Source organism: Sturnus vulgaris, chromosome 3 (assembly GCF_052056855.1).
Source record: "Sturnus vulgaris isolate bStuVul1 chromosome 3, bStuVul1.hap1, whole genome shotgun sequence".
NCBI classification, from domain to species: domain Eukaryota; kingdom Metazoa; phylum Chordata; class Aves; order Passeriformes; family Sturnidae; genus Sturnus; species Sturnus vulgaris.
In genome coordinates, this window is record NC_142245.1 from 19,462,359 (window position 1) to 19,488,568 (window position 26,210).

General features: G+C 47.7%; 1 protein-coding gene across 3 annotated transcripts; it reads left to right on the top strand.

Moving 5' to 3' along the window:
* Positions 1-494: 494 nt before the first annotated feature.
* On the top strand, positions 495-25,683 carry DUSP10 (dual specificity phosphatase 10). Of its 3 annotated transcripts, none has more exons than XM_014893816.2 (4): positions 495-632; positions 2,191-3,036; positions 20,038-20,415; positions 23,417-25,683. In XM_014893816.2, exons 2-4 carry the CDS (start codon positions 2,235-2,237, stop codon positions 23,680-23,682), a joined length of 1,446 nt encoding a protein of 481 aa, XP_014749302.1. In that variant the 5' UTR covers positions 495-632; positions 2,191-2,234; the 3' UTR covers positions 23,683-25,683. The 3 variants fall into 3 exon arrangements, with proteins under 3 accessions (XP_014749302.1, XP_088017277.1, XP_088017276.1); XM_088161151.1 differs by having other exon boundaries at positions 20,038-20,328; XM_088161150.1 differs by lacking the exon at positions 495-632 and having other exon boundaries at positions 2,071-3,036.
* The last annotated feature ends 527 nt before the right edge of the window (positions 25,684-26,210 follow it).

Sequence of the window (26,210 nt, forward strand, 5' to 3'; positions counted from 1 at the left end):
AGGACCGCTTGGAAAAGCGTCTCAACAGCATCCTCTCGGCTTGGGGCCGCTCGTTCACTGCCGAGCCGCTTGCGGCGGGACTGGGGCGGACGGGCAGCACTGCCGGCTGCTGGGACCGGGGCTGATGCTCTCCTGCCCCCGTAGCTGGTGCCGCTGACCCGGTTCCCTTGGGCCGCGGACACGGCCGGACGGGGAACGCTCCCGGGGGACGGTCCCGGGGGACGGTCCCGGGGGACGGTCCCGCGCGCTCCCCGTCCTGCGGGGGGCGCTGCCGCGGGGCCGCGCGCGCGGGCCGCCCCCGCCCGTCCGCGGGGAGCAGCGGCTGCCCCGGGGCGCGGGGCCGGCGCCGCGCCCTCCCCATTGGCTGCAGGTGACGTCATCGCCCCGCCCTCCCGGCCGCCCCCCGCTCTCCCATTGGCCGGCGCGGCCGCCCGTCGGCGCGGGCCCCGCCCCCGCCGGGCCGTACATTTACGCGGTAGCAAAAGAGAAAGTAACGAGGATGGTGCGGGCGGCGCGCGGGGCGCGGGGCGGGCGGCGCGCGGGGCAGCGGGCGCGACACGCACCGGCACCAGCGGCACCTCCCGCGGCGGCCGCCGCCACCTCCGCGCACCGCGCCGGGGCGCGACGCGCCGGTAAGTGCGGGGCAGCCCAGCCCAGCCGCGCGGGACACGGCATGGCAAAGCGCGGAGCGGGGCCCGTCGCTGCGGGAGCCCCGCCGGGGAGCGCCGGCCCGGCCCGGTCCGCCGCGCGATTGGCGGCAACCCCGGCTCCCTGCGATCGGGGGCAGAACTTCAGCTTCCCGCTTTTCGTGGGTTCTTTCGTTGTTTCCCCTCGCTGGGGGAACTGGGTTGTCTCCCTCGTTTATTTAAATTTTTTGACTGCGTCAGGCGAAGGCGCTCAGGGCGCCCTTATCCGAGTTATCCTAAAACAGAGTGAGGAGAGAGTTGGGAAAAGAGCGGGCTGGGAAAACCGTGCCCCGAGCGAGCCCCGCCGTGCCCGGCCGCGGCAGCTCCTCCGTGCCCCGGGCGGGCGGGTCGCCGCACCTTTACCTTTCCGCGCTCCGGAGGTGCCCGCGGTTCGCTCCGTACAGCGGCGGCTGCTGGGGGTGACAGTGTGACAGTGTCCCCCTGTCGCCCCCTGCTCGGGATGGACATCTCCGTGCCGCTTCCCGGCCGGCCCGGTAGGGCCAGCTGGGGCGGCAAACGGGAGCTGCGAGTGCTCGCCCCGCTCCCAGGGCTTGGTGGAGTTGGTGCTGGGATGGGTTTTTCTGAGAGAGCTGCGCTGCTCCCGAAGTTGCTGGTGAAAGAGACGCACTGTTAGGGTTGGCTCTGGGTGTTTTGCTCTTGTGGTCTTCCTTCCGAGTGGAAACGGGGGGATTCAAATCCAGCGTGCTGCGCCTTAGCAAATGGGAAGGCAAAGGCTGGGCAGGCAGTGACCTTGGCTGGAGTAGAGGGAATCACTCTTTGTAGAAGAGTGAAATGCGGTGGGGAGCGGGGAACTTGCCTCACGGACTGCTGGAGAGCAGCAGCCTTCCCGAGACTGAAGCTAGGGGCTTAACTGGGACTGGATTCACCTCTAACGGGGCAGGGAAGTGCAAGGTGCTTATAAGGATCTCCAGAAGCTATTTTTTCTGTTTTCTTCTGGGTATTTTTTGTTTAGCTTTACGTGTTCAAGTTTGTAATTGTCTCAGAAAATTTATTCACAGGCTAATTTTATTCCAGCATGCTGGAAAAGTCGCATATCACCCCTGACACATTCAGCTATTCAGCTCTTACACGTTCTTCCCTGTAGTAGACTCAGCCCAGTAGGTGCTTCCTTTTCAGTGAGCAAGGGGATGAGGGAGTGTGCCTCTGTCATTATCAGTGGCGAGCCTTGCAGCCTGGGGTTTCGGAATAGCTCAGCACCATCTGCGTGTAGCTAAATGCCTCTTCCTGGGTGTCACCGCACGGTCCAGGCTGCTCGTGTGAGTTCTGCGTGCCATGGGGGCACATGCAGGTAGCTGAAGTATTCTCTGCAGCACTGAAAAGGCTTTTTAGCGACTGCTGTGAGCTGGTAACTGTCAGAAGGGGTTGTTAGGTTGGGGATAATGGATGTTGGCAAAATAAGTTGTTGGATCTGTAGGTTTATGTGATTTCATGATCTATTTTCATCACCTTTTTTCTTCTTTCCCTTCTGCTTTTTCTTTTTCAGGGTGATCTTGAGTTCTTCTGAACTTGCTAGTGCTCAGCCTCCTGATGCCTCCATCTCCTTTAGACGACAGGGTAGTAGTGGCACTTTCGAGGCCAGTGAGACCTCAGGATCTCAACCTGTGTTTAGACTCTAGCTTCCTTGAATCTGCCTCTTCTGCTGGTGAGAGCCACCCCAGTCTGCTCGGCGCAGCTGTTGTGTCCCTAAAGACTGCTAATCTCACGTATATGCCCTCATCCAACGGCTCTGCACGCTCCCTGAGTTGTGGATGCAGCAGTGCCAGTTGCTGCACTGTGGCAACGTACGACAAGGACACTCAGGCCCAAACTCAAGCGAGCACCAGCAGCACCCACGCCGGAGCCTCCCCCGCCTGCCCTGCCAACCAAATGGTCAACAGCAATGAGAACGCCGGCAGCCTGAGCCCGCTGGGCGGAGTGGGGAGCCCTGTCTCGGGCAGCGCCAAGCAGCTGGCCAGCATCAAAATCATCTACCCCAATGATCTGGCCAAGAAGATGACCAAATGCAGCAAGAGCCACCAACAGAGCCAAGGGCCTGTCATCATTGACTGCAGGCCCTTCATGGAGTATAATAAGAGCCACATTCAAGGGGCTGTCCACATTAACTGTTCTGACAAGATCAGCCGGAGAAGGCTCCAGCAGGGCAAGATCACCGTCTTGGACTTGATCTCCTGCCGGGAAGGCAAGGACTCCTTCAAGAGAATCTTTTCCAAAGAAATCGTGGTTTATGATGAGAATACCAATGAGCCAAGCAGAGTGATGCCTTCCCAGCCACTCCACATAGTGCTAGAGTCACTCAAGAGAGAAGGCAAGGAGCCCCTGGTCCTAAAAGGTAATCCTCCTCGTTGGCCAGACACAGTGTGTTGGTTTGCTTTGCATTGTGTGCTCTCTGCTGTCAGCCTCGCTGATGGTTGGACCTTGAAAACATCTGTTTATCTCTGGGAAGGTCTGTGTGCCTCGAGTCACCAGTGCCAAAGCAAATGCCTTCCGTGGACAAATCATGGAGCTGGTAGCAGGGAGGTGCTTGCTTTCCTTTGAATGTTGTCCTTGAGTAGCAGGAGGGTTGAGAAGTGGAAGGAGGAGGAAATGTGCTTCCTGGTGTCTGTCTGTGCAGACAAAAGAATTTCCCCCAGTGCTTGTTCTGAGTATTTATAGCCTAAGGAGCCAAGGTCCAGGAGGGGATGCTTCTCTTTTAGCTTGTCAGACTGACCTTTACTTAGCAGCCTTATTTTAGTCCTTGTAAAACTGGGCTCATAGGTGCTGGAGATGGACAGTGGGAGAGTAGAAGGGGGAAGGAAAGACGAGGGAGGTCACTTGGTCTGAGGCATTGTGTCATGGACCAGTCAGCAAAACTTGAGGAGCAATCAAGTCTTGTTTTGGTGATATGGGGTCAGAATATGGACAGAGAGAGACAACTTCTTTAAAAAGCGATCTGAAAGCGTTGTGTTTCTGTGTATGAGTGCTTATGTATGTATATGGCTTTCCTGTAAAGGCTCTTGTTTTAATACGGAATTTGGTTTGTCCCTTAATGCTTTGCTGGAGATGAGCCCCACCAATTAAGGCATCATCCAAGGACACTTCCTTTTCTTCACTTTATTCTCGAGATCCTATTTATAACAATGCTGCCCTCTAGATTAAATTTCCTTTCCCCTGGGTGTTAATGCCATTCGGAGGCATGGTTGGCAGAGACTGGCTGTGGCAGTGGGAAACTATGGAAGGATTTGCTGCTTAGCTCATACTGTATGTATTTAATTAGTTTAATTTTTCTGTGCAGCTTGCTACTTCCAACCTTCACGGTGTGGCTGGAGAATGGAATGGGCTGATACTTTATCCCTTTTCCTCAGCTGAGTTTCATGGATTTGTAAGAACTAAGGGTCCTCTGAGATACTTCTCTGTGTGTGTGTATCTTGTGGAAGCTTGAAATTGCTGAACTGTCTTCTTGCTCCTGGCAAGAGTGTGGTCATGCTGGTCTTGTTTTGGTACTTGCTACAGGATCCCAGTATGCTTTCATTGAGTCTCTGGGGTTATGATGATGCCCTTCATCTGTGGAAGAGGCAGATGAGGTATTTGGCAGAGCGAGGCTGCCACTGGAGTCCTGCCCTTCTGGTGGTAATCCTTCTGTGGTACAGCCTTTGCAGCTGGATATGAGAGTTGTAGTCTGCAAGCCTTCCTATCCTTAGAAAAGTGGTGTGCTGAAGGTGTTCTCTGTGTCCCTCTGAAAACAGTGTAGCTTCTCTGTACCTTTTCAGTACCTGGAGTGAGATGGTGGCTGAGATGGAGTAATTGGGCAGCACAGAGCTGTTGGGCCCCCTGGGCAGGTTGTGGCAGCCCCTTCTCTTCTTCCAGCATCTCTGTGTGCTGCTCTGGGTTTAACCAGGTGCTCGTGGGACTCCTTGGGCCGTTTTTGGCTTTCAGACACTGAGAAATGTTACCTCAAAGCCCTGCTTAGCAGAAATCCCCTCCCCAAACTGGCCTGTCAACAGATCTGGAAGTGTGCCAGAAGACAGAAAGCCCAAATCCTTTGCTTTTTTGGATAATATAGTGATGAGCTGGGCTGGAGCAGACCTCACCTCGGGGAGCCTGCAGTGGGGAGCTCCCCCATCACCGTAACTCACCTCCCGTTCTTTGAAGCGGGGCTCCAGCTGGGGTCAGATGGAGTTGATCATGGGATAAAGCACCATTTGGGAAGGCTGTGGCTAAATTTCCGAGCTGGGGGAGTGGCGCTGGCAGCACTGGTTATTTAGTTTCACTTGACAAGATAGCGTTTTTTCCATCGTGCTTCGGCAGCCCGGGCGCCGCCGCATCCCCATCCCTGGGTTCAGGCGCTAAAACGAAACCGGGGGTGGCCGGGGAGCCCTCCGTGCCTGGCTTTGTCACTTCGAGCGATTTCCCCCGCTCTCCGCTGCCCGGCCCTAATTTATGGCCGGCCCATCTGATCCCCGGTGTTGTGTTTGCAAACACTGGTTGCTAGCCGGGCTGTCCAAGTTCCCGTCGCCTGGTGCGGTGCCACCTTCTCCATGTTTGGTGCTGCCCGCCAGCCCGCGGCTCGCTGGCACCTCTGGGGCTCAGCCCCATGGCCGAGCCGGGCTTTGGGTTACAGCCCGGCTTGGAGTGCCCCGGGCTTCTCAGGCAGCGCAGAAACCCCGCGCTCTGATCCGCGCATAAATGTATGTACGCTGCGCCTTATTAGGCGAGTTATAAAGGGGTGGTCTGGTTTATTTTTAATGTAGCAGACCGATATGTAAACCGGCGCTGTGACGAGGCAGGGTTTCGTGTACCCTGTGGCATGGTCTTAAAATCCCTCTGTTCCTCCCTTTTTATCCGTGCCTCTCCTTGCTGCTTCCTTGAACATTTTTTTGGTCATAAACGTAACGTATGCATATTTTTGATTTAAGCTCTTAAGAAGAAAGATTTGCTTATTTATTTTGTCACGAGGCAGGGCAACACTTGAGACAGGCACAAATCCTCTATTTTTACAAAAAGTAAACCCGTAAGAATCACGTATTTTTCAATCCTGCTACACGGGCTGTAGTGCCCTGAGCTGTCAGAGCTGAAGCTGCTGCTCAGTCTGTTTATAAACAGAATAGGAAGAAGTCATATTTCCCCAACACCCCATGACCATGGTATTCCATGTTTGCTGAAACCTAAAGGCCTCACTTTTTATGGAGGCTTTTTATTTTTTTTTCAGATTTAATTTCTTTTCTTAGCATTGAAAGGGAGAGGGGGCGAAACTGGTGATATGAGCCCAGTGTCCCTTCTGCTTGAGGCCAATGTCAGAGCTGAATTTGGGGACAGGGAGAGCGTGGTGCTGTGACCCTGGGCTGGGTCAGTAGCCCTGGCCCTCCTTGGTAGGGTTGTACCCCTTTCCTTCCTGCAAACCCAACACTGAGACATCTCTGCCTTCCCTGAGCACCTCAGCTCATAGCAAAAGTGGTCTGGAGTCTTGGGGGCTTGTGTGCTTGAGTTTGTTAATGGGACCTAAAAATGGAAAGTGGGAAATTGGGAAATTCATTTGCATTCAGATGAAAAATATTCTTTTTCCCTGACTAAGATATTTAGGCTTGAAGTTCAGCTTTTTTTTTTTTTTCCACTAGTTAAATTAAATCTACAAACGAGAAAAAAAATGAATAATTGAAGCATCCATGCCAGCACATCTTGACAGCTTTTAACACAGGAGGAGTTGCCTTTGTCTCCCTGACCAGGGTCTAGTGGCATTGTCTCCATCCTGCTGTTCTTCCTCTTCCTTCAAGACCCAGCAGCAGGAGCCTTGTGAACCTGCTTAAGTATTATGTTTAGTTTGTAAAGCCTTCTGTGTTTGACTTCAAGGAAGCAATGGAATTCAAAAGGAGAGGTGAAAAATATGATTTGGCTTTTTTTTTTTTAAATTACATCTATATGCTATGAGCTCATGGCTGGACTTCTGCAAAGGAGATGGGGAGGAGCCAGCTGGTTCCTCCACAAAACCTGTTTCCTTCTCTGTTCTTGTTCACAGTCTGAGGAGCTTATTTATGCTCTGGCTTTCAGTCTTCTCTCTGCTCATCTGACAGGGAAATAAACGAAGTGACTTGCTCTCATTATAGTGGGGAGTGTAAGACCTGCCAAGAAACCACTTCATGCTTTCTGCCATGGTCTAAGAATAGTTTCAGATCTCTTACCACACTAGAGTCACATATCAGCAAAGTTGAAACAGCTACAGAGGGACTGAGATGCTTACAAAAGGAATAATTATTTGTTTTATGTTCTCCTATATTCGTGTAAATACTGTGATCAGCTGCCTTTGAAATACCTGATCTGGTCATAGCCTGTACAAATGCAGTAATTATTACTGCCATTAATTATATAATTTAACAGCGTCAGTGTTGCTTTAAGCCCTAATTGGATTACACTGCACAAGTGTATTTGAAAGTAAAACTTGATGTAATGGTCAACAAATCCAGCTGACCAACAAAACATGTGCCTGGCACTTATTTCCACCAGAGATCTCCACTGAATAAGTATTAGGTCATGGTTGTAATAGGGAAATGTGTAGTTTTAAAAACACTGGACGTTTCACATGAGTTACTTAACATTTAAAAATAAAGTGTGTTCCCTCTATGCTGCAGAGGAGAGCTGGCCCCATCAGTCACTGGGGGAAAAACTTCTGCTGGCTCTGCCAGGGCTGAGATTTCACCTTCAGTGTTCAGACTCTGATTGCTGGTGCTTAAAGTGTCTTTCTCCTGGAATAAATAATCTTCTTGGCCATTTCACTTGGTTGTATGTGTCATTACTTTTTGCATACAGATAAATTGGGACAATGGTGTGGCTGGAGACCACGGTCTTTACCATATTTTGAGGGCATACTTCTGCAGAGGAGAGGTACCTCTACCCTTTGCCTATTCAACAGTAATGGTTAAATATGGCATTTTCTCCCAGATTATAGCATCTGAGAGTTTGCTGTGCTGGCTTGCATGGTGCCTGTCACATTTTAATTGTTCTTGGGAAGAGACCAATTACACTGCCTTGGAAAGGGAGGAATAGAAAGGAGATTTTTCTACACCCCTCTCCCCGTTTTTGGCTCCCCAGTTTCTTATACCCTTGGAATTAAGAAGCAAACTGTTAGATTAGGCAAACCTCTCTGATGCTTGTAAAGAAAAATCTGGTTCTAGCTCTGTGTAAACTGGGGTAACATTCCCTACAATGTTCCTGGTAGGTAGATGTTGGGTTATAATTAGCTGAATGCCTCATGTGCTGCCCTTACCCTTGCCCTGCCAGAGGTGAGAAATTCTGCTGCTGAAATCTTTCTAGGGTGGTGTGCTCATCTGTCTTCTGGCTTTTTATTCTTGAGGTGAATACAAACTTTTGGAGAGGCTCAGGATAGAAGGGTAGCTGTGTTTGAGGTTTAAGTGATGTCTGCATCTTACCTGATACAGATGGACTATTTTAAAATTTTTTTTTAGACTTATACGTGGGTGGTTTCCTTCCAAAGCAGCAGCCAAAGTTTTTACTACACTTATGAGCACAGATGTTTTTAGTGAGATTGCCTTGGCTTTATGATGTGTTTGAAATGGGGCTCATCCCTTGTCTTTGACTCTTTACTCTATGAAAAGCCCCATTATATTTTAGGGGTTGTTATTTATGCAAGCAACTCAGAAGTGAAGAAATGGCATCAATATAAGCAGCATGCACACATCTCAACCTTTCCCTGCTTTGCAATTTCACCAGCCAGCCAGGAGGGAACCACCTCTCAAATATTCAGCATTAGCTTGCAGGGCTATAGAAGTCATGCTGTTTAAAGAAATAGATTATGATAATCTGAAGATAACCTAATGCATCGTCCGTCTATGTGTGAGATAAGATTATGTGTGGTGCTTTGGCCTTGTTGGGAAGTCCCTGGTGGGCCTGGGAGAGTGCTGGCTACAGAAATCACAAGGCTGACCTGAATTACTGTGAGCAGTTGTTTTTTCTGAAGCTTTGATTCTCACCTGAACCAGTCTTCAGCAGTTTTTTCAACACCTCTGTACTGTAAAAGTTAATTTGTTGTTATCACAAAGGTGTTTGGTAAGCTGGGGCTTAAAGGAGAGCAGTGTATCTATCATGGATGCCACCTTTCCCTGCCTCATCGAAAAGTAAAAGCTGCAAAGAGTCCCCTTGAGAGGACACTGCATCAAGGTGCTGTCTTGAGATTGCATTTTCTTCAGCTTCCTCTGGCAGCCCTTTCACCTGCTCTGGATCCATTGAATGTTGGGGCTTATGGGAAAGCTGAAAGGTGCCCTTGTGCCCTTGGGTTTGGCCACCAGTTCTGGCTGTGCCAGTCGGGATGCCCTGTGATGAGGCAGGAGGCACGGAGGGATTCAGGGGATGTGTTTCTGCAGCTGAGAAATCCAGGGGTGCTCGTGGTCTCTGCACAGCGTGTTGGTGAATGCTCTGTGGTTCAGTAGTGAAGCTTGGGGGTTTTGTTTCATTTTGTTCAAACATCTTGTGACTTTTTAGTACAGGAAGCTCTTTGCTTCGGTAGATATCTATGGTGAAGGCAGCCTCACATCCGGGAGCACTCTGAAGGTTGTTTTTGGTGTGTCCTCTGCTGCTTAGAAAGATGTTGATTCCCCAGGTGCCTGTGTCCTACCAGGAGATGGTCTCTGACCTAATTCTGGAGCAGCATTTTGGGGCTGGAAGGAAAGGGACAGAGATGGAGAAGCAAGTCAGTCCACCATGTGGTGCAAAAAGGGAGGAACTGGACTAGAGGGATAAATCTGGGCTTAGATAGCAGGGCAAGACGGCAAACTTGCCATGAGGCATAGAGAAGTTATTTTCATCTGATTTGTTGTTGTTTGCTTGTTTGTTTGTTTGTTTTGCAGTCCTTTGCACCCTTTGTAACACTGAGCTTGTCTCTCTTACTGCCATTGGTGTGAAGTGTGGTTGACCCAGGTCCATCCACAGTCACAGTGATGCCCTGGAACAACACAGCTGGGAGATGGATTTAGGAGCACCCTCTTCCCTTAGCAGTGCATTTTTGCTAATTTTTAGGTTCTGATTTGCCTTCAGGTGTTTTTTGTGCTTTAATAAAATCAAGATTCATCTTCATGTGTTTGCTTGGGTGAGGGAGTTGCCTCCTTTTCAAAGGAATGCTCTGCTCCCAGTAAAGAGAGCCAGATCCAGAAGGAGCCCAAGCTTCTGATCTCCTGGCACTTGGTTTCAGTGAGCCTGACCCAGGAGAGTGCATGCAGAGAGACCCAAACTGGCAAGCTGGGACCTTGTAGGTCTAGGTGCCACCTAGTCCCTGTGACTTGAAGGAGTGAGCTTCTGATTGCTGCTGCCCAGGGCAGTGCCACCCTTGTCTGGCTCAGCTACAGTAATAGTCCTGCAGTGGGAGCTTATTGGGCTGTCCCCAGTGAAGGGTCTGGGAATGGTGGGGCCAGGAGGGAACTGTAAATCTGTCATTACCTGCTGCTGGAGGGACAGGAATGCTCCTGCTGGGTGGGAGGGCTTGGGAGCCATTGCTTCTGCCAGGGTTAAGTGCTGCTTTGTGTGCATGCAACACCCTGCTTCCAAGATCAGGGTTTTGAAGGAGTAAGTTGGAAAAAATAAATAAAGAGAATAATAATAGAGATGTGAACACATTGGCTCCAACTCTTTTACTATGCCCTAGCTTTAAAAAGTCTACAGCATGCCTGGGTAAATTCCCACTTGATTCACTGCAACAGAGAAGAGCTGCTTCTAATTAAAGGTAATAAAAAGAAGAACAAATGTTACTCCTTGTCCACACATGAATTATCATCTATTTTATTTTTTTTACAATGGCTTAAAGATACTTGGAAAATAGAAGATAACTTGCAAGCTTCTATCATATCAGTCGAATTGGTTGTCCCCAGTTCATTATGCCAAAGTGTGATATTAAGCTTACTGCCTTATGTAAGCAGTTGAACACTAATGTTTTAAAGCAAAAACTGTTGCTGGAGCAGTTGACCTGCACTGTGTTGGTGCTGGGCTCTTAATTGTTCTTGTTCTCTCTTCAGGTAATGGGAATCTGTCTGTCCAGTTGATGAGAGCTAAGAATGAGACTTTTGCTGCTGCTTAAAATTTGCTGGCATATTTTAGGTACAAAACCACTCTGATTCTTTAAAATGAAATTAATCTTAAATTCATAGGTGTTGGTCCAGCAAGGCAGAGCAACATCTCTGTTGAGGGATAACACAGTTCTTATGTTTCCTGGGAAATATCAGTGTTAACTCACCCATGGAGATAAGGAGTTATTTTATTTGGACACAAGGGTTGATTTTCATCTGACTGGAGATATTCCTTGTTTTATTGCTGTTTAGCTCTGGATTCTGTAAATATGTCTTTTTCTCCTCTTCCTTCTTGCCTTGACTCTGGAGAACATGGATGCAATCTAGGTCAACTTTCTCTTTCCCTGTGGGGTTTTTGTGGGCTAGCCTTGGTTCCTTGACCATTTAGACTGGGATATATGAGCCAGCAGAGCTGGCCCTGAAGCTTTTGTCCAAGTGAGGGCTGGCATGCACCATTCTAGTTCCAGTAGTCTGCTGCTTTTGTTTTGGACTGTGTGGCACTGGGATATGTCAAAACAGCATCATTTGCTTTCTCTGTTTTTCCTTCATATGCTTTGGAATACCTTGCTGGAAAATGTCAAATCAGAGCCAGGTATTGTTATTTCTAGAAAAGAGGGTAGCAACCTTTCAGTCTAAAAAGAGTTTAAATTCATCAGGAATGGATGGCACTCCCAAATGGGGATATGGTATAGCAGCACCCCGTTTTCCTTTCATATTAATGTGCATGGTGCTGGTGTTTCTGATGTAGAGGAGCAGTGGTTTGGACTGGAAAAGAGCCTGTGTTATCCTCAGGAGAAACAAAGCAGCCTGCTCTCTCTTTAGAAAGAAGCTGTCCTGGAGAGGTTGCCCTTAAAAGGGGAAAGAGAATAAATGGATGGCTGAAGCATGAAAATGTCAGCGTTCTCTAAAACACGCAGATTAAACAGAAAGGTCCACTCCTACGCATCCAGGATTGTGGATGTCTGACACAGTGCTGGGACCCTTCTCCCTCCTCAGACGTGCTGAGCCACAGCTGCCTGCATCCTGCTCCTGTGCTGGCTCTTTCCAGGCCACTGGCTTGAGAGATGCATGTGGGGATGGCCAGGGAGGGAACTGGTAATAGATTAAAAAACAAATGCAACTTGGTGTTCTGGGCAAATCTGCTCAGCTCTACCTCTGTCTGGGAAAACAGACCCATAGCTCTTTGTCAATATAAAACCATTTGTGGTATTTTATTGCATTAAAATAGTTTCTGTTCCCTCCCCCCTCACTTCCCCTGCCTCCTTTGTACATAGCTTTAGCATTTCTTGATGACCTTTTTGTTAATATGATTTCCAGTGGGAGCATTTCACAGTAGAAGTATGTATTCCTTCAGGGTTTACGCTGACATTTCCAGTGATTATTTAATTGGACTTCATGTTAGCCTGCATCCCCATGGGAACACATACTTTTGCCATGAGAAGTTGTAATGTGACTAATTTTGAGTTTCTGCTATAAACGCTTGCCCTCCAGGGAGGGTAAGTCCAGTCCTCCTTGGTGGCTGCAGAGTCGTCACCATGGTGTGTTTGGGATGTGGGTTTCTTCCCTTATTCCTATTTACATTCTTGTATCGTTTAGTCCTTGTACCAAAATTCAGAGCAGGCCTTTTACTCTTTCACCTTCCTGACCACTCCCCAAGGATAACACAGTGCTTTGAAGGATGCTGGCTTATTTTCCCATGAATACTTGAGTTTTTATTTTGAAATAAGCAGACTCAGCACTCCCATAGCATAGGGCAGATTTCCAGTTACAAGCTGGAACCACTGTCTTGAATGCAGAGAGGTGGTTCCAAAGTATTCAGGGGGACTTTTGGACAGGCTGGTGAGTCCAAAGGTTAGTAGCATCTCTTGGAAAAGCTGGCAAGTAAAGGGACAATATGGATGGGATATGTATTTGCATGGGTGTCCAGGGTCTGAGAAAAACCCCTAAATATAAGACAAAAAAGTATAAAGAAAAAAATAATTCAACTGAAATCCCAGGAAGGTATTCTAGTGACAGGTCAAGGAAAAAAGATTGTTTATTTCTAACTGGAATGAACTTAGATGTAGTCAAGAGTAGAGAGAAGAGAAAAAGTGAAGGGGTGAAAGCTGATGGTGGAAAAAAGCAAGTCATGTGTTAAGGTGTGAGAGGCTCCTGGGGATGATGGTGTGGTGGAAAATGGGTGGTGGTGGGAAGGGAGGAGCCGAGAACGGAGCTGGGCAGAGCCAGCAGCTCTGGCACAGCCTGGCAGGGGAAGGGGCTTTGGATAACCTCTCGCTTGCCTCCCTAGGAGAGCCAGCTTTGCTGTGCCTTGTGTCAGAGGAAAAAAATAAAAATAAATGATGACAAGGACCTCAAAAGCCAGCGGGAGAGGATGTGCTGTGGCAAGGGGTGTGAACCATAGTGAGATAAAATTAGAAATAACGTGCAAACGTGTGCTCACATCTCTTGATGCTGAGGGGAAACCTTTCCTCTTCATCTAGCGTCACACTCTTGACTTCTAAAGGGACCTCAAAGCCATTGTGTCAAGGATGTGCTTGTAACTCCTCTAGGCCAGAATTCGTGTACAAACTGACCTCTCGGGATAGTTCCCACACGGAAAAAAACCTGACCTTGCAAGTTCTTCGGAATGCGAAGTTTTCCCTTTTTTTTGTGAAGTGCTGTTGGCAGCTCAATTGGAAGGAGAGGCTAGATTAGATTGAGTGTATCGAGGTGGAAGCTGTTCTTTGGTTGCACTATTTACTTTTACTTTTTTATGTTTGCTCAAGGGTCAGTCTTATGCAGCAGGGCTGGTGCTGAATGCTGTGCAGGTGACAGGGAAAGCCCCGTGGCAGGGTTTCCTGGGAACATCCCACAGGCAGGTGAGGAGTTCACTAATGTCACCTGGCTGAGTGTAGTCCAATAGGTCCCCACCCCTTTGGATAGAGGGGAGTTGTCCTTCCTGCTGTGTGGGCAAATACAGCATTTCCAGCCATGTCAAGGTTGCTGCAGCAGCGAGGGCAAGCCTTGAGCACTGCTCAGCTGTGGTGAGGAGCAGGACATCTGCTTGGAGAGCAGGAACACTCCTGTAACGATCTGCTTGGATTGGCCCCATTGCTCTAGAAGTCTGGGAAGTGGAGCCCTGCTTGGGCAAGGAAAGTGTGTGTCTTGTGTTGCTCAGGAGATGTGAGCATCCCTTGTTTCAGTGCATAATCCCCAGGACACACCAGGAGCTGTCTTTGTTGTGGCTAAAATCACTCCAGCAACATCTGTGAGCAAGTGTGACGGCTGCATCTTCTGCTGCAAGGTGGCCTTAGCTCCTGTGCCCTATGGATGCAACCCCAGTGCCTCCATGCCCTCCCTGACAGTTTCCTTGGTGCTCAGCATGCCTACACCTGCAGCCACAGCTGTGTTGGTGGTATGAAGAGATGGTGGCTGTCCATATCCTGGGAGTGCATTGGGCTAGAAGGACAGAATTCTGCTTTGACCTGTACAGCAGCATCTCCCTTGGTGGAAGGCCCATGGTACAGGAGCAGCCTGCATGGTGGCATTGCAGTGGTGGTGGCTCAGCACCAGTGTGCCACCCTGCAGCAGGACCTGGAGACACTGGTGGCAGCATGGGGGAGGTTGGCCATGAGACCTGGGTCCTCCTGCCCAGGAGGCTGAGGAAGGAGGAGAGCACTGGGTGGGGGAAGCATCTGGACAATACCTAACTTCTATTTTTACATGCTGGAGTCATGTTTGCTTAACCTTGAGGCACCCTGTGCTTTGAATCAACCTGACACAAAGTCATCTGTTCATTAATAACACAGGAGCAGTTTAATTGTTGTCTTAGTGGAAAAGTACATGAGACTGTCATCAGCTGTTGCTTCTGGCAGTGCTTTTCTGTAGTAATGTAAATAAATGAGGTCACAGATTTAAAGGAACAGGCTGTACTTGCACAAATTCAAAGCGTTGTCTTAAACAGATACGCATTAATTGCCTGAATGTCTCTGTCCTGCACCCCAAATTCTCCCTTTGACGTTTCAGCCCTAAACTCACTCAAACACAACCCCAGGGTTTGCTGTGGTGGTACAGGGCACATGCTGAGTGGGTTTTAAAGCTTGGCTTCATTCCTGAGTGAGTAAAGCTTGTGGTGGCCAGAGCTGTGGTATCACCAAATTCTCTGCTGCACACCCCACAAGAGCCCAGCAACACAAGAGGAGGGGAATTTGCAGATTGAACATCTCTTCTGCTGATACTTCCCAGTGTCCCGGGATATCTGTTCTTCTTGTGCTTGTGTGTGCGTTGCTTTCCTTTTTTTTTTTTTTCCCCGAGATGGCTTTGTGCTATTGTAATCGAGGATGAGCAGATCCAGAAATCCGCCTGGACAGCTTTGAAAGCCGTATAAAAGGTCTGGTTGTCTCCCAAGACCACGTGCTTAGTCTAAATGTAGCTCCCACATCTGAAGTCTGTCATGTATAAAAGTATGTTCCTGTTTGCAGTGGGAGCGGGAACACCTCGTACCTGCCATGCTCAGAACAAAGTATATCCACACTGATGAGGTAATGCAAAGGTGTTGCTTTGTGGTGAGGGTGTTTCACTGTAGCTGCCTCTCTAAGTTCTGCCACTGGAGAGGGAGCAAGATAATTTATTCCCTTAACTGTGGGGCAAGAGCCTGTTTCCAGATAGGAAACATACTGCAAGTGTGCCAAAGCATATTGTAAACCCAAATCCTGGTTTGCATATAGTCATACAGCCAGAAAGCAGCAGCGGCTGAAGGAGATGACAAAGGAGGAGGGCAGGTGTTACTGCACTCCTTGTACTTAAATTCTCAGTATTCTTGAATAACAAACAACAAAAACCCTAAACTAAAAAGCTGCAATGGTACAAGCAAACAAAAAAAAAAAAACCTCTAACAAAACAAACAAATCCCCAGCCAGCCAATCCACTTCTATAAATTTGTCCAGGTGAAGTTTGTTTTTCTGGATTTCTTTGAAGATGATGCTATTGCAAGGCCATAGTCTCTCATAAAAAGCTGGATGCCTCATTCCTGCTGTACCTTTTGTGCCTATTTTGCATCATATTTGCCCTCTTCTGATGGCAAATGACAGACTCTGTTAAGCATGACTTTTATACCAGCAGCATGCTGTTTGTCTTTTTTTTATTTGTTCAGAGCTGCTTTGGCTGCTGTCCAGCTGCTCACCTGGTCAGTGCTGGTGTGAGCCCTCAGCTCCTGGGTGGCTTTGGAGCTGGGAAATCTGTGTGCAGCTGCTGCTGGGGTGCTGCCTGGTGGGAGAGTTTGAGGAGCATTAAGTAAGATGTTTATGGGCAGATGGCTGCAGAGAACTTGAACAAATGAGTGGGAATAGCTGGAGCACGTACGGTGCTGACTTAAAACTTCCTGAAAGTTTTGAGGTCTCAGACACTCCAAAGTCTGTTGTCACTTACTAACTGTTCTGGCAGGGCAGGATGTTGGAAACTGTCATGGAGTTAGAGCTGCAAAAATCGTTCTGCAACCTGAGTCTTGCATCAGTGGTGAGCAAAGAGTCCTTGGTGTTCTGTTGTATCCTGCAAGATACCACGCAAGGGTTCTGCTTCATTCATTGATTTCTTCATGGAAGAAATACCTCAGGTTCCCCAGAGTGCTGAGCATCCCTGTTTGTCCATCTCTGTTTGGGTTTGGGTAGGTTCAGCCCTCTGAACACCTGCCCAGCAGCCGTTCTGGACCAAGGCAAAAGCACTTGGGATGTTCCCTGTGCCCATGCACAGGCTGCATCATACTGGCTGGGCATACTTCCCCATGCTTTGGTCATTACAAGCTCTGTGGAGTGCTTAAAGCCAGGAGAGATGGGCTGCAGGCAGGACAGCCTCTGGAAGTGGACATCATCCTGTTGAGGTGGCTCATCTGCCTGCTGGCATTTTGGTTTGTCACTGAGTTGGCTACACTCCTGAGCCCGGGTTCCAATGTGTTTCCAAGAGCCCTGCCATGCATTCCCATGTATAATACATCCATGGTGGATGTATTATATTGCCTCTCTAGTTAGGTTGTCCCTATATGATGAAGGCTTTTCCCATATTGCAAACAGCATCTGAAAACTACTTTTAAAGTGCAGCTTCTGTGTTAGTGAGAGGCTTCTGCTAAGTTGTGCTTCTTGGCCACAGGTGCTGTTACTGCCTTCTGTAATGCTTCCTTCATTCCCCACGTTTGGGAAGGCTTGGGCAGGTCAACCACAAAGCAGCTTTTGTTACAACCCCACGTGGAGTCTCTGCATCCATGCCTTGAGTTTCCTTGTGATCTGGAGTTGTGGTCAGTCAGTGATGTCAGCAGTGATATCTTGCACCTTACTGAGTTTAATAAATCAACTCTAAGACCAGGCTTGCAAAAGCTTTGTGTTGGCCTCTGCTCTGGGTACAGCCTCTTCTCTCCTACCTCTTCTACCCTTCCTACATAAAGATTCTAAATGCTGAAATAGCAGCTGCTTGACAAGGGAATAGAGATGCACCTGAATACTTTGTACATTGTATTTACCTTCATGTGGAAAATCCATCCCTCTCTGACTGATCATTATTAACTTTGCTTGGATCTGTTTTGGGCACTAGTCTCAAACTTAAGAAAAGCCTGAACATTATGCATGCATGAGCTCCACTTAAATTACCTTAGTGCCTCATAAATCAGTTTGTGCAAGGATCCTGTGTGTTGAGAATGGAACAGCATTCAGGAGGTGTCTGGGTCCTGTTTTGGGACCTGCATGACTCATATGGCAGCACAGATCCAAGCTAAGCTCCTGCTGTTGGATAAGGGTTCAGCTTCCCTCCATGACTGCATCTTGCCCTATCTTTTCTGGGTACCAGTGTTCTTGTGCAGTCCTCCCTTGCTGATGTGTCTAAGCCACTTCAGGTTAGTAATCTCTCCCCAGTAATGTGTTCTTCCAGGAATATTTGCTCTGAGAGTTGCTTTAAATATTGCTTGAACTGACTTTTTAACTCTCACATAAGGAGGCGAACAAGGAGAAGGGGGGATGTGAACTGACATTAGGAATGGTGACAGTGGCAAACATCTGTAAAAAAATTATGGATGAAGATATTGTGTGCCTGGCTACTCCACTTGTTTGAGCATCTTCCACATGTTGTATTTGGGGTCCCTTCCCGTCCTTTGCCCCAGTATTCTGCTGTGTCTTACAAGGCAGCAGGTGAAGCAGGATGATGTTGCCACACCTTCAGTGTGTCCCTACCTCCACCTGGGCTGCTTATTCCCAGAAGTCAGCAGGGGAAGTGGAAACTCTGGGGTCACTAAAGCAGCTTTTTCAGGAGTTTTCTTGGGAATCTGAGCATGCTGTGGCTGTTGTTTAAACAGCAATATTCAAGCTGAATGAATTGCTTGCCTATTCAGAAAGATGGGAGTGTGGGTTAGGGTTTAGCCTTTAGCTTAGACTATAGGCTGGGCCTGTTGGTTTAGATGAGACTTCAGATAACTTGGGGACCATCATCTTGTTTGTTTTCTTGAGTGGACTGAGAAGACTTTTCAGGCCCTGCTGAGGACAGGTGGTGCAGTTGAGCTCAGATTTTTGTCCTTGCTCTTCTTTCTATCCTGATCCCCTGTTGTAATAACTTTGAGAATAGAGATCTTTAAGGCAAATCTGTTTGCTCTGATTCCTGTAAACAGCAGAAACAGCTGAAGACAAGCACATTTTTGAGGCAGGGGAAATATTCTGCATTTTGTAGGCATTTCAGGGGTTTGTGGGAAGTTACATTACTAGCAGTGTGTGAAGGACGTGAGTTTGGATGTGAAAAAGGGCACTTGCATTAGAGGGGCTCAGATGGTTGTAACCTAGCCTGGGTGCCTCATGCCCTTGGGACACAGCACAGGGCACCAAAATGGGCCTGGGTGGGTCCCAGCCCCTGGGCAGACATGTCATGGACACTTGAATTGGACATTTGAATTGCAGCACTCAACAGCAGGCAGTGAAACTCTTTGTTGTGTCCAATCCAGAGCCTGAGTTTTGCTTCACTTTAAAACCTTCACTGGATCACTGTGAAAGAGCATGGGAAACACGAGTAGCCTCCCTTTCATATATTTTTCTTTTCTTTTTAAATATCATTATTGGGAGGGTGACATTTTGCGTTTATTTTGGCCAGCGTGGCTCTTTCTGAGTAACTTCAGAGTCGCTCTCTCCCCTCCTGGTTTTTTTTTTTTTTTGTTTTTGGCTTGCAGTTAACAAAGTGCAATTGAGCCTGAGCGCTTGGCTCGTCTGGATGCTGAGCACAACTTCAAGTATCCTGGTACAACAGCAACGTGAGCGAGGTGGTGAGGAGCTCATCCCTGCGTTTCTCCTCTTTCCGCCTTTTCCTTTCGGCAGAGCCACCTGTTAGCATTACATCAGCGGCTCCCAGGAACGCCGCCACCTCCTACCAAAGGCCTCGCACAAAGTGGTGGCTCTTGCATTGTTTGCACTCAAAGAGCTGATGTCATGCCAGCTGATGTCATTGTGTGCTTTGTGGGATCGCCATGGAAACCGGGCAGGTGGGGAGCCTGTCGCTGATGTCAGTGCAGAATGAGGTGGAGAAAGAAGGTCCACTTTGCTTGCTCCAGCTCTGTGAAGCCACTCTGCTCAAAAAAAAAAAAAAAAAAAAAAAAAAAAAAAAAAAATTAAAATGGAGAGGGAGGGAAATGGTGCTTGAAAAAGCCAGCAATAGAGCAGGGAAGGCACGAGCTTCCTTCACTGAGAAACTGACTTCTCCCTCCCCCCTCAGATCCATTTCCCAATCCATTTTAGTGTCCTAAAAATAACTCTTGCTCGATATTTTCAGGTGGCCGGAGCAGCAAAAGGAGAGCTGTTTGCCACATGTTAAGCGAGCACCTCAGTCGCTGTTAGGTTCCAAGGAGTAGTTTTCTTTTGTTTGGGCACACAGACGGGTTCATGCTGTCCCTGGGGTGGGAGGACGCCCTGCAGGGCTGCTAAAGGGCAGGTAAAGCTAAGACTATCCCAGCTGGCTTGCTGCTCTGCTCTAGTGTGCTGCTAGCCCCTTGGCCCCTAGTTTTGGTGCCGTTTTCTTTCATGGAAAAGCCCCTTCCTTGCGGCACAGGCCGGTAGGTGAGGCAGCCCCAGCAGGCTGATGCTGCACAGAGGCGTGTTTGTGTGCGAGCCCGTTCCTTGGCACCGCGCACAGGGAGGACAATGCCTGCTGCTGATTCATGCCACCCGTGCTGTTGACAGCCCAGTGACACTGCTACAGTGGTGGTGGGGACAGCAGAGCCAGCTCCAGCCCCCGTGGCCCCACTGTAGAAATGTTGGGGTGCCTAACCAAGGTGTCTGCTTGGTCTCTCTTCCCAGGAGGACTCAGCGGTTTCAAGCAGAACCACGAAAACCTCTGCGACAACTCCCTCCAGCTGCAGGAGTGCCCCGAGGGGGGAGGAGGGGGCGGCGCCTCGGCCGTGCCCCCCGTGCTACCTCAGTCCATCCCCACCACGCCGGACATCGAGAACGCTGAGCTCACCCCCATCCTGCCCTTCCTCTTCCTCGGCAACGAGCACGATGCTCAGGACTTGGAGAAGATGCAGAGGATGAACATCGGCTACGTCATCAACGTGACCACCCACCTGCCCCTGTACCATTACGAGAAAGGCATGTTCAACTACAAGCGGCTCCCCGCCACTGACAGCAACAAGCAGAATCTCAGGCAGTATTTTGAAGAGGCTTTTGAGTTCATTGGTAATTACCCTTGCCTGGAAATACTCCTGTTGGTGTTTTTATTGTTCTTATTTTTACCCGTTGTGACGGTTTAGAGTGAGCTTTATGCTTTGCCAACAACTAGGAAGGCTGGTTAAGGCCATATTTCCTTTAGTTTGGGTTGTCAGAAATGCTGAGCACCTCATATTTCTGTCCTTTCTCATCTCTGGCACATCCGGTGAAGTGGCCCGAGGTTACAATTTTTATCCAGTGATAGTAACGCCTACCTCCAGGCTTCTAAATTCAGGAAACCCCACAAAATTGAGACTTTCGTCATGCCCTCTTTTTGATTCCTTTGCATTCCTAGTTTCCACACAGTGGCTTCCAGCCAGTTTTTCATAGTGACTGTTCTTAATGGTGTCTCAGTCTTTGCTAACTTAATGAGAAAACTGACAAACTTTCACACTTGGCTTGTTCCACCATTAGATTTGTAGCTTCAGAGGGTATGTGTGGTTGAGTGGATAGTGATGAAAACTTGCATTAATAAGCCTCTAAACCCTGTAGGCTGTGTGACAGAGTTCACCACAGACATGCAGCTTGTTGTGGAGATTGCTGAAGAAGTGACCCAGCAGCGTTGTTCTGGACCTCATTACGAGCAACACAGCACAGACCTCAGCCAAATTTAGGGCCATGCTCAGCTAGGCTCAAGCCAGATGGCCACTTCAAGCAGGGCTGGTCAGAGAGGACTGCAGCATGTGGTACTGAAAGCTTTTGAGGACCTTTCGTTGCCCCTCTAGATGTCTTTGTGGACACTGCTTTTGTGGCATAGTAAAGGTGCTTCCCTAGCCCAAGTGTGTGTCCTGAGAGGTTTTCTGAAATATGCTGGGGGAACCACTGACATTAAATTCTATTTCTTGTGCTGAGACTGATCTAATTCCTTTACTAATACTTCAGGCTTGATGGAGGAGTGCTAGACAGAGGAAGAAGTGTGCTTGTGTGCTGCACCACAGCACAGGTCCTTGACTGCCCCTGTACTGGAGTGGGTGCAGAGCCGTGTTCTTCCCTGCTCCCCTTTGTGCACTCAGACTCAGCAAGGGTTTGGCCCCAGCTGTGGGATTGGGTGCCAGGGCAGGAGGGCCAGGCTCAGCTCATTGTTGTGAGCCCATCTGCCCCTGCTGCATCCCAGGCAGGGCTGGCAGCTCAGAAGCACAGGCTCCTCAGCCTTGCCTGGCTGTGTCTTGGCAGGGGTCGTGGTGTGCTAATGTCTGTGCTCTGTAGCCACACCACTTTAGCGAAGTGAGCAGAAAAATCACTGCTTATGCTGCAGTTCAGGTGAGTTTTACCACTCTGAGCCTTTGGGCTTGTCTTCTATAGTGTGAAGGACCAGAGGATCTCTAACTCACATTTTCCCTTGGTCCTAACCCAGCCTCAGCAATGCCAGTAGTGCTGTCAGCTCCCCAAGATGCTGGTTACTGCCTGCCTGGGAAGGTGAATGCTTGTCTGGGTGAAGGGCAGGGAAAAGGGAACCTTGCTTTGATCCTCTGGGAAAACAGCTGTGTCAAGAAATCCCGTAAAACCTTAAACTTTGAGTTCAACAAGATGGGGAGATGCAATAGGCTAAGGTTAGGTAAAGAGACTGTGAAGCTCCATTGAGGTCCCTCTGAGGTAGAAGAGAGATTTCTGCTCCCCTCATCCCCATGAATTGCAGGATTAGAGTTCTCAAAACCACTGAAAGATAGTGTTTGGCTTGTGACCTTACTAAGAGCAGAGAAAGAAGCTTTGCTCTGGAAAGGTTTAGAAAGCGTTTCAAAACCCATTTTACTTTTCCTTTTTAATAATTACAGCTTGAGGGTCTGTCTTTGTTTTTAATAAACAAATATTTCTCCATTGAGAGATTTTCTTCCGTATCAAATTAACCAGCTGGGGAAGTAACTGGTCTAAGCTTTCCCTTCCTCAGGGTAAACTTTAAATTGCATTTGAGAAGATTTGGAAATGTTTAAACAGCAGATTGTTGGCCTATGTTTCTTTAAATATGTCTTTAAAAAACCACAACCAACCCCAGGTTTAGCTAAGACTAAAGCCATAGGAAGTGAAATCATCAGAAACTCTCTGGGAATGTGTGTCAAAATGCGTTAGAGAGTTTCAGCTTTCTGAAATACTAACTAGCAAAAATGTCTAGAGGGAAGTTGGCTTCATGTATGCTTTCACAGTATAGGTTGAACATGTGGAGTGGGTTGAATTGTGCTCTTGGTGGGGTTGGGTTCGTGCCAAAACCTGCAAACTAAATTCACGTCCCTCCTGTGGATTGAAACAAAAGAAGTAGTTTGAAGTGTCACTTCCTGAAAGTTCCATCTCCTGTTTGAAAAGCAAGCTGTGGCAGATGAGCATGGTGTGGTAGTGACTCTCCTCTCTCATGTCCTGTTAGCATGTGATAAGAGGGGCTCTGTCCCTGCTAAATGCTGCCCAGGGTGCCTCTCTCTAAGGGATGAATCTTGCTGGAGTGGGTGTGTGTGCATATCCAGCTCCTCCTTTTGCAGAGGCACCACAGCAGAGAGCCCCACTGAAGCTCATTTCAAGAGTAGCTTTGCAAAGCTTCAGAGGACAGGGCTTTGAGACAGATGTATTATGAATTGAATCTGAAAATACCTGGTTTTTAGACGAGTGGTTCCCAGCTTTGAAAAACAGGGGGTTTGAGGTGCTGACATAACACAGTGGCGTTGTAACTGAGGTGGAAATGGAGCCTGAGATTCCTCACAAAATGCTCCCTGGCAGTGAAGCAGCGTCTCTCAATGCGTGGTTCCACTAATAAAGAGTAGAGAGGGGACGTGAGGATTTTCAGTGTCAGACTGGACTGGGGGTTTTCACATTCAGTAGCTCTGAAACCTCAGGGGAAAAAGTGCTGGAGGGGAAGGGGAAGAGACGCTGCTGTGCTTGTAATCAAATCGAGGGACTTTTCACATGAAGTTACTCTTAATTGCACTGAGCTTGTTCTAATTTAAAAACTGGCAGAAATCTTACTTTCTTCTGTCTGTCTGGTTTGCAGAGGAAGCTCATCAGTGTGGAAAAGGTCTCCTCATCCACTGCCAGGCCGGTGTCTCCCGCTCTGCCACCATCGTTATCGCGTACTTAATGAAGCACACACGCATGACCATGACGGATGCCTATAAATTTGTCAAAGGCAAACGACCAATCATTTCCCCCAACCTTAACTTTATGGGGCAGTTACTGGAGTTCGAGGAAGACCTGAACAATGGAGTCACCCCACGAATCCTCACACCAAAGCTGATCGGCGTCGAGACTGTTGTGTGACGGCCGAGCTGCCAGGGGGCCGAGCCTGTTCTTCACCTGGTTTTTGGGGCAGTGATGGGTGGGCTGTGGGGTTTTCTTTTTAGCTTTCAAAGGGGAGTTTTGTGGCAAACTTTTTGTGAATAAAAACCTTTTTTTGTAAGGAAAGGTTTTTAAAAGATCCAAGAACTTTGCTGGGTTTGGGATGCTGTTGTGATTTCCTTCTCAGATACCGGCAGAGCAGGGAGGCTTCAGAGAAAAAGGAGTACTTTTTAAAATAAAAACAAGAAGAAGAAGAAGAAGAAGAAATGTTGGGCTTTTTTTTCTTTTAATTTTTAGTTTTCCCTCCTCTCTGGCTACTTGTAGAGTTTATGGCTAAGTAGTCTGTGCAGGTTCATAGACTGAAGAAACCTAAGTTGAAGACGAAAAACAAATAGCCAAAACAAAGCAGCAGAAAAAAAACCTCCCTGAAACAGAAGGGCCTTCGTTCTGCAAAGGCTTTGCTAAAGATAACCTAGCAAAATGCTCACCAATGCAAAGGAAATCAGAGCAGCTTAAAAGTCTGCAAGGTACTTTTCACACTCCTGACTCAAACTAAAGAAGAAAACAAAGTTTATTTGGCGTGTTTCATGTTCCAGTTCTATTTTTCTATTTTGGGGTGTAAGGTTTTAACAGTAAGGGACTTCGATCATTCTATGCCATATGCCTTCACTGGCTTCTTGTGCAATAATAATTTGGAGTTTGTTTTGAGTGCTCAAACCAATTAAGAGTTGGCTGCCCACTAATAATAAGATAATAATTTTTAAAGTCTAATAGTGCAACAGCAGCCAGCTTGGTTCAGGAAGGATAAATGAGAGCAATTATTTTGTTCCTTTATATGATTTTGATCCTGGTTACAGTGCCATAAACCTTGTTACATATGTATATCAGAATGTACAAAAATCTAGAACAAGCAAAGTTTATTTAAAAATATTTTTCGCACAAAATATTGGTGTGTTTCAGTTGTCTATGTAAAAGAAATTTGATTATAAAACAAAAAAATCTTTTGGAAAGTGTGTGTCCTTTTATTTCTTTAGCCATTTTCCATTTTCTTTCTGTGGGATGGGGTTTTTGTTTCGTTCCCTTTGGTTTGTTTTTTTGTGGCATTGTACCTCTCCCATTGACAAAATTGATGTCTCTTGTTTGGCATCTCCCCTTCAGTGTTGTGTTCCTGTCCTCTGCTGGTGGAACATGTTTTCTTTACTTTCTGCTGCACTCTTGCATCTCTCTGTAACCAGGTTTTTCTCTCTGGTTCGACTGAATTAGCACTATTGGTGAGGGCTTTTTGGAACAGACCTGTTATTTCTACAGCTCAGTAGCCACTTGGAAAAATAAGAAATAAACTATCTCCACTGATTCCTTTCTATCTTCCTGTAGTTAACTTATCTTCTATGTTACAAAATTGTCTGGTTTTTAGACATATGTTGGTCACATGTGCTTTTCCCTGGCCTCTCTATAGCCCCCTTGTTTAGCAGTTCCACAATTCCTGGGAATCATCCTCCTGGGATTCTTCCCCTCCCTCCTGCCCTTCTTCCCTTCGTGCCCCTCCTTTTCCAGCTGTGTCAGTGTTGTGTGGTGTGTATTGTAGGGCTGATGTTTCTGCCTGACACTGTCCCTTGGGCAGCTGACTTTCGCTTTCCTTGTTTGTATTCACTTTTTTTTAATGATATGATATAACCTGATCTGTTCTGGACTGTTACCACCTCCAAAGTTTTATTTGTATGAGCCTAAAATGAGTTAGAAAACATTTCTCATACGATTCTGTTGTGCAAACTGATCTGTCCCAGGAAGGTTGATAGCAGTGAAGGCTTTTCCTAGGTGAAAACCTACATGGACTGAACCAAGTGTAAAACAGGACCTGTTGGAAAAATTAATGTATAATCACATTAGACATGTATATTTTTGTGGACATTTTACTTAAAATGTTGTTACTATACAGATATTTTCTTGAAACTTATCCCTTTATTAAATTATTTTTCTACTGGAGTTGATTTTTAAATTTTTTTTTTTTTATTTTCTATTATTATTATTGGTCCTTTTGTTGAAAACACCCTTGGCAGTGATTGTTGCCCAGGCAGCAAAACCTCTTGGGCTGTGACTGCCCCTGGAGCTAAGGAGAGAGTGGCTGGATAGAGAAGGTGCCATTTGCTGGTTGGGAGCCTTTGTGCTTTGGGAAGGAAGGCGGTCCCTTAGCAAAGCTGCTCTGCTTCCCTCCCCCCTTCTCCTTGTGTTTGGACCCAACCTCTTCCAACTGTTCTCCATGAGCTGCAGGTGCCCCTTGTTAGGTAGGAGGGAGGAGGTTGGAAAAACCTTTCTTACCAGAGAACAAAAAGCAGCAGAAGCAGCAGCAGGGCTGTAAAGTTGGTCCTTGCAGCCTGTTTGTGGCCATAAAGGCTGTGTGATAGTGCTGATGCCCTGCCAGGGAAACAGGTTATTCACCAAAGGGAGCATGCAGGCCCAGCATGATGGGAAGGATGACTTGATCAAAATTGATCTTCCATGTTACTGCTTTT